We start from the raw sequence: 8,101 nt of genomic DNA on the forward strand, positions 1-8,101 counted from the left end.
AGTAAGTCTGGGGATCCGTCAATAAGTGATGACCGACTGCTGATCGGCGGGCAAGCTACTGATGGAGAATTTGCTGGCGTCACGGAGGTCTCAACCGGTGGTGATGTTGGGCGTTAAGTGGAACAAGGCGTCTCTGATAAAATTCCCGAGGGTGGTGGGGAAGGTCACTCATCAATACCGTCTGAAGTTGTAGATGCTCCTGATGGAAAAGCTATTGAGGGGAGAGAAAATACTGAGGATGTAGCTTAAGAATTATTTGTAACCCCTTGTTTAAACGTTGTCTGTAACCCATTTCAACTATGTTGTTTGACGCTTGATAATTAATTGACTCTGGTTCTTTTCTTCTGTTCGTCTGTTGACCCCTCATTTTTAATTAAGCGTGCTTCGAACGGAGATGAGGCCCGTCCCCGCCCAATCGTGGCGGGGGTGGGAACCGTCTCGCAATTTTGTATGTTGGTTCCCAGTCCACCCCTTGGGCAGGGCTGAGGACCATCCCGCGATTTGTATGTTGGATGGGGGCGAGGACCGTCCCAGTTCAACTATTGGGCGGGTGGTGTAAACCGCCCCGCGATTCGTATGTTGGATGGGGGTGAGAACCCTCCCTGTCCAACTCTTGGGCGGGTGGTGTAAACCGCCCCGCGATTCGTATGTTGGATGGGGGTGAGGACCGTCCCAGTCCAACTCTTGGGCGGGTGGTGTAAACCGCCCCGCGATTCGTATGTTGGCTGGGGGTGAGGACCGTCCCAGTCCAACTCTTGGGCGGGGGTGAGGACCGTCCCGCGATTTGTATGTTGGCTGGGGGTGAGGACCGTCCCAGTCCAACTCTTGGGCGGGGGTGAGGACCGTCCCGCGATTTGTATGTTGGCTGGGGGTGAGGACCGTCCCAGTCCAACTCTTGGGCGGGGGTGAGGACCGTCCCGCGATTCGTATGTTGGATAGGGGTGAGAACCGTCCCAGTCCAACTCTTGGGCGGGTGGTGTTAACCGCCCCGCGATTCGTATGTTGGATGGGGATGAGAACCGTCCCAGTCCAACTCTTGGGCGGGGGTGAGGACCGTCCCGCGACTTTTATGTTTAAAAACTTCAAACAAACAAGTGGAATAACAAACGAATTGGGAGGTGACGAACTGTCATTTATTAAACACAAGCTACCTGCCTCATTAAAAACCTCTCATCGCCCAAGAACTAATAGGCTAAAACTTTGGAGAGGAAAAGAGTGCAGTGACTGTTACATCGTGACTCAGCTATAATATTTAGTGAGTTTGTCTGCATTCCAAGCCCTTGGAATGGCTTTCCCGCCTAACGTTTCTAAGGCGTATGACCCGCCGCCTAAAACCTTTGCTATTCGATATGGTCCTTCCCAATTCGGAGCGAGCTTTCCATCTTGAGCGTTCTTGTTTCCCACGTCGGCTCGCCTGAGAACGAGGTCAGAAGTTTGAAACTTCCTGAGGATGACCCTTCTATTGTACCGGCTGGCTGACCTTTCTTTCGACTGGCGATCAGATTGTGCTGCCCGTTCTCGGATTTCTTCGTTTAAGTCAAGTGTTTCTTTGAGACCTTGACTGTTAGTTACCTCTGTTACTTGCTCCTTTCTCCAAGAAGGTTCACCGATCTCGACTGGTATCATAGCCTCTGAACCATAAGTCAGACGGAAAGGGGTCTCTCCAGTACTGGATTGGGCAGTTGTCCGATATCCCTACAACACGCCATGGAGGTTCTCAAGCCAGACTCCTTTATGGGAGGTTAACTTCTTTTTTATTCCTTTGGACAGCATCTTGGTAGCTGACTCGACTAACCCATTAGATTGAGGATGTTCCACGGCTGCAAAGTGGTGCCGAATTCGAAGGTTCGTCATCAATTCTCTGAACTTAGAATCGGTAAACTGGGTGCCATTATCCGTAATAACCTCTCCCGGGATGCCAAAACGATAGACAACGTTTCTCCAAAAAAACTTCCTGACATTCTGAGAAGTGATGGTCACGACTGCCTCGGCTTCTACCCACTTGGTGAAGTAGTCTATGGCAACAATTAGCCACTGTATACGCCCCGTGGCTTTTGGGAAAGGTCCAAGAATGTCCATTCCCCATTTGTGAAAAGGCCAAGGCGATGTTATCGAGGTCAACTCCTCTGGTGGGGCTCTATGTACGTCCGCGAAACGTTGGCACTTATCGCACTTCTTGACGTGGTTATAAGCGTCTCGCCCCATGGTCGGCCAGTAGAATCCGGCTCTCAACGCTTTCCTTGCTAGAGAATGTCCACCTATGTGGTGGCCGTTAATTCCTTCGTGGATTTCCTCCAACACATAGCCCACGTCTCCTGGGTTCAAACATTTCAACAGTGGGGTTGAGAAACCTCTTTTATATAACCGGCCATTCATCAGGCAGAAGTGAGCACTCCTTCTGGCGATCTTCTTCGCTTCTTTCACATCTGGCGGGAGGGTACCTTCTGAAAGGTAGTTAACGATTGGAGTGATCCAGGTATCAGCTGCGATTTCCTCTGTTTCTCCCGTTATACTCATTACAACGCATGGCGTTTGTAGGTTATGCTGGATGACCGAACGGTTATTACCTGGACTCTTGGTACTGGCCAATTTGGCGAGTATGTCGGCCCGGGTGTTCTCTCCCCGCCTAATGTGCTCCACCTTGACTGTCATGAATGTCTCCATTATATCTTTGACTCTTTCTAAGTATTTGCACATCAGGGGACCTTTTGCTTGATATTCGCCGGAAATTTGACAGGTCACCAGCTGTGAGTCACTAAAAACCTTGAGATGTTGGGCTCCCAGTTCTCTGGCTTGAAGTAAACCGGCTATCAAAGCCTCATATTCTGCTTGATTATTAGTCGTACTGAAGTCGAAGGTCAAAGAATGCTCCATCGCCACACCATCAGGATTTTCCACGATCAACCCGGCTCATGACCCTTTGGCGTTGGTTGATCCATCCACGAACAGCTTCCATGTCGCCGGGGTTTCCCCCAACTGATTGTCGCTTGCAGGGGTATGGGTCATCTCAGCAATGAAATCTGTGAGGGCTTGTGCTTTGATGGCTGTTCTTGGTTCATAATTGATTTGGTATTCTGACAGTTCAATCGCCCAAGACATCATCCGGCCCGCCAGATCAGGCTTTTGTAATACTTGGCGGATGGGTTGATTGGTTCTAACCGTGATTGGGTGACATTGGAAGTATGGCCTAAGTCTTCTCGCAGCAAAGATGAGTGTGAGAATAACCTTTTCAACCTGCTGATACCTGAGCTCTGCGCCCTGCAGGACTTTGCTGATGAAATACACTGGTTTCTGTGCTTCTCTGTTCTGCTCTCTGACCAAGGCGGCACTGATGGCTTCTACGCCAACGGCGAGATATAAATAAAGGATCTCTCCAATGTCTGGCTTTGTTAAGACAGGCGGGCATGACAACGCTCTTTTGAATTCTTGGAAAGCTTTCTCACAATCATCAGTCCATTGAAAAGAGCGGCCCTTCTTGAGCAGGCTAAACAACGGAAGGGACTTATAGGCAGAATTTGCTAAGAAACGAGTAAGTGCGACTATCCTTCCGGTCAACTGCTGCACTTCTTTAACCGTCTGGGGACTTCTCATGTCAATGATCGCCTTGCATTTGTCAGGATTAACTTCAATACCTCTTTCAGTCAGCATAAAGCCTAAGAACTTCCCTGCTGGAACTCCGAAGGCGCATTTGCTTGGGTTGAGCCCGCATGTTGTATTTTCTCAACCTATTGAACACGCCTTGGAGATGTGTCAAGTGTTGTTCTGGAGTTTGTGACTTAGCGATCATATCATCTATATAGACTTCAATGCTATCACCAATCAAGTCTTTGAAAACTTCATTCATCATTCGTTGGTAAGTGGCACCGGCGTTTTTCAATCCGAACGACATCATGGTGTAACAGTAATTAGCAGTCTGTGTGACGAACGCCGTTTTGTCCTGGTCTTCTTTTAGCAATGGGATCTGATTATAGCCTGAGTATGCATCCATGAATGAAAGCACCTTGAATCCTGAGGAGTTATCTACGAGCTGGTCAATGCTTGGGAAAGGATAGGCATCCTTTGGGCACATCTTGTTGAGGTCGGTGTAATCAATACACATTCTCCACGCCCCACTAGGTTTTTTGACTAGTACGGGGTTTGAGAGCCACGTAGTATATTTAATTTCTCGGATGAAACCGGCATCCCAGAGTCTCTTTACCTCTTCGTCAATGATCCTTTGGCGATCTGGGCCAAACTTCCTCTTCTTCTGCGAAACGGGCTTTGCTTTGGGGTCTACTGACAATCTGTGGCAACATACTTCCGGGTCTATGCCGGGCATGTCAGATGGCTTCCACGCGAACAGGTCCTTGTTGTCTCATAGGAGTTTGATCAACCTGCTTTTCAGCTCCGGGTTGGTGAACGCCCCAATGGTTGTCGTTTGGTTCTTCTCGCCCAGCACTACGTGCTCTAGAGCTCCGTCTGGTATGGGCCTGGAATGTTCCATCCGAGGGTCGTCCCGTGCATCAAACTCTACAAGAAGACACTGGTCAAGTTCGTTACCCTTTCCAGTGAGGGCATCAGTTGTTACCTGGGTTGTCGCCATATGGGGTGCTAGCTGGGCTTTCAAAGTGACTTTTGGTGATGGTTTCATGGATACGTTGTAGCAGTTCCTTGCTACCGTTTGATCGCCTCTTACCGTCGCCACCTTGTTGTCTCTTGCCACAAACTTTATTGCCAAGTGCGGGTGCGACACACTTGCTTCGAAAGCTGATTGGGTATCCAGCACCAGGAATTGAATGTCGGCTGACTTTGAGGTAGGTGGCGTTCCCAGAGATAATCGTAAGTTTATCAATCCCAAAGGTTTGGTGGTTGTGTCGTTAAACCCTGCAAGTTCACCTGCCACTGGTGTTAAGTCATTGACAGTAAAACCCAAAGCTTTAAGACAAGGCAAAAACAAAATGTCAGCAGAACTTCCATGATCCATGAATATGCGGTTGACGCTCCAATTGGCAATGATTGCTCGGATGACCAAGGGGTCGTCATGGCCAGGTAGGATATCGCCCAAATCGTTGAAGTCCCAAACGATTTTGGGTTTGGCCTGACCTGCATCTGTGCTTGTTTTGCTGATGGTCTTTCCTGCCACTGCTAGGCACTGCTTCAAGTGTCTCTTTCTGGAATTAACTGTTACTCCACCGCCACCCAGCCCTCCAGAGATCATATTTATCACACCATGTTTTATGGCTGCTGAGTCTTCATCTCCTCCGTCACACCTTTCTCTACTGCTCTGGTTGTCATGCGCCTTACGGATTGGGGGAGACCTCTCCCTGTGATCCCGCCCGCGACGAGTTTGATACTTGGGCTGGGTGCTCCTTCTTCGATCTGGTGACCAACTACGCTCTCGATACCGCCTGTTGTTTCCTGGAATTCGGGAGCTGCTTCCGGTGTTTCTTTGACCTCTACTGTTAATGATCTCATCGATTTCATCCTTCAGATGTCTGCACTCCTCAGTACTATGTCCGTTACTGCGGTGGAATTTGCAGTATACAACATTTCCCCGCGATTGCCCCTGACGCCTTGGGCTGTCTTTGCGGTCCTCCTTGTACTCGGTCTGAAGGACGCTATGTGTATGACGTCCAATCATGTCTCGCCCTTGTTGGCGACTGACATACTTGGAGGGTTTGCGATTCTTTCCTCAGCATGGTCACTATTCTTCAACTCTCTGTTTCCTTGGCGGTGACTGTCGCTTGTTCGACTTCCTTTGTATTCTTTGATTCGCATAAACTCTTGAGCTTTACACTTGACTTCTTCAAGATCCAAAATCTCATGACGAGCAAGCTCGTAGGCGAACGCTCCTTCACGCAATCCAGATAAAAGTATGTGCAACTGCACCTTTGGGTCTAGCCCTTGTACCTGTAGGGCTTCTTTGTCAAAACGGTCGAGAAATGACCTAAGAGTTTCCCCGGATTGCTGGCGTACTTTCTCCAAGGCATGGACAGACTTCGGCACAGGGCGACTAGTGGAAAAATGGGTCTGGAATTTCCTTGCCAGGTCATCCCAGGATGCTACACTGCCCGTTGGTAAGGTGGTATACCAAGTTAACGCTCTTCCGCCCAAGAACGTTGGGAAGGTTCTGCACATCAGGAGGTCTGTTTCACCATGAAGGGTCATTGTCGCTTCAAACTTTTGTATCCATTCGAACGGATCAGCGTCACCTACATACGTGACGATGTTGGATGGTCCCTTATAGCCAAGGGGAATAGGAGTGAGGCGTAGGCTATCTGTCAGGGGTTTGTTACGCCCTGAGGTGTTCGGAGGGGTTGTTTGCAAGTATGGGTTACGGGCTTGTAAGTATGGTGGAGGGCGAGGTTCCTGAGGCGCCTCGACTGAGTACGAGATAGCTGGGACTTGGCGGGCTTCAAAACGGGGTTGGCCAAGGTTCACGACTGATCCCTGTGGTTGGGGGATGGCCGCGTTATGAGGGTGGAAAGGATATCCTTGAAACGGGTAACCATTTGGAAAAGGTGGGGGAAAGGAGCGGCCACATTATTCATACAAGGTCTGGGATGGTGTGTTGGGACTCTATGGTCATTATATAGTGCTACGGGTTGACTTTGCGCCGGTTGGACACGACGGGTGGTTGGGAAAGGCATTCCAAATTAGACACCAGGGGGTGGGGGTTGGTTTTCAAACCAGTTTTCTCCTTGCATTTCTTGTATTGGAACTTGATGATTCAGGAATGTTGCTCTGAGACCTTCCGCTGGTGCCTGGGGGTCTGCAGGTTGTAGCACCGGAAGCAGAGCGTCTGCCGCTTCTCGCCCAGCTGGGATTTAGTGTATAGAAGGAGGGGAGTTGGAGCGCATAGTTCGCACGTGCCCTTCCGGAGTGGCTGCTCGCACTTGTTCTGCTCGTCTTGTTGTGACTACCATGTTGGTCTGCAAATGGTAAGTGTTTGGCGTATTTAGTGGTAGGAGAATCAGAATAGAAGTTTATAGATTCCCACAGACGGCGCCAATGTACCGTTCGATACAACGAGCCCACTATGTACCCTTAAGGGTAATGTCACTATATGGATTATACCTCTAGCTAAGGTAAAGACCAGGCTAGGAGGTAATATTCCAAGGGGTAGGAAGCTGATATTAATGACAGACAGATAGTAAGTGTATAACTGAGAAGTAAATGGGCATAATAACAGTACATAAAAGGTAGCTCTTTCCCTTGTGCCCAAGGGTGGTATTTATAGGAGTCCAGGAGTTTGATCCGTTAGGGCTTACGTATTGGAGGTCAACGCTCCTTGGGATTCGTTGTGAGGAGCTGACACGCCTGGCGCTGCAGCGATGCAGGGTCTGCTCTTGGGCGATGTCAGCATGCGGCAGCAGGGCGGTTTCCACTTATGGTCTCTGGGCGATCCGCAGAGCATAGGGGGTTCCAAGGTAAGACATTTTGGTGTCTTACCTTGGGAGGCGAGCTGCCTTGGGGCATGTGTCTAGGGCCAACTGGTAGGGCTGACGTGTATATAACTTGGGGTACTGGGCTTAGGCTGTTTGGGGCTCTGTGAAACTGGGCCATCTACGTTACAAGGCCCTTGGGCTTCGGATGTGGTTAAGCCATCCGGAACAGTATTTAACATTGATCTTTGCTAGCATAATTATTCTATCTAAGGCTAAGAGAAATGTGGAAACAAATTGAATTCCTAAACCAATCAAATGGTGAAGGTCTCATAATGAGCTGGGATCACATTTATCATCATCGTCGTGAAAAATGATTATAGATTTGGTGATTCATATTGATAAAGACAATAAAGAGAGGGAAGGTAAAAAGGATCTTGATAAGGAGCTTGAGGTAGATATCATTGGACTTGGGTGCTGTATGTTTGGTATTTTTGCTCTTACCCCAGCCTTGAGATTGACACCCTACGTAAAAAATGAAAATGCAGAAAACATAACCAAAGCCAAACCAAATGAACCAATACTGATAGAAGCAAACTGAGATGGAGAATGGATCTTTTAAATATAATCTCATCTTATAATAAACTCGTCATGACGTTTGAAGGAAAGATTAATTAATGGACCACAACCCTCAGGAATCAAGCAATTGTGAATAGGTTGGCGTGAAATGGGAACAT

The 8,101-nt window shown here is 48.7% G+C and overlaps 1 protein-coding gene and 1 non-coding gene across 2 annotated transcripts; both read right to left on the minus strand.

Moving 5' to 3' along the window:
* Positions 1-5,616: 5,616 nt before the first annotated feature.
* Positions 5,617-6,147, minus strand: LOC133304442 (uncharacterized). The gene has a single exon (XM_061504481.1). The coding sequence runs from the start codon at positions 6,145-6,147 to the stop codon at positions 5,617-5,619; it is 531 nt and encodes a 176-aa protein (XP_061360465.1).
* A 1,485-nt stretch (positions 6,148-7,632) lies between these two features.
* Positions 7,633-7,736, minus strand: LOC133304447 (small nucleolar RNA snoR69Y). Its single transcript, XR_009750604.1, has one exon. It is a non-coding gene; the product is annotated as a small nucleolar RNA snoR69Y (small nucleolar RNA).
* Positions 7,737-8,101: the final 365 nt, after the last annotated feature.

This window comes from Gastrolobium bilobum, unplaced genomic scaffold (genome assembly GCF_033153095.1).
Source record: "Gastrolobium bilobum isolate Gb01-03AN ecotype WA unplaced genomic scaffold, APGP_CSIRO_Gbil_v1 utg14547, whole genome shotgun sequence".
NCBI classification, from domain to species: domain Eukaryota; kingdom Viridiplantae; phylum Streptophyta; class Magnoliopsida; order Fabales; family Fabaceae; genus Gastrolobium; species Gastrolobium bilobum.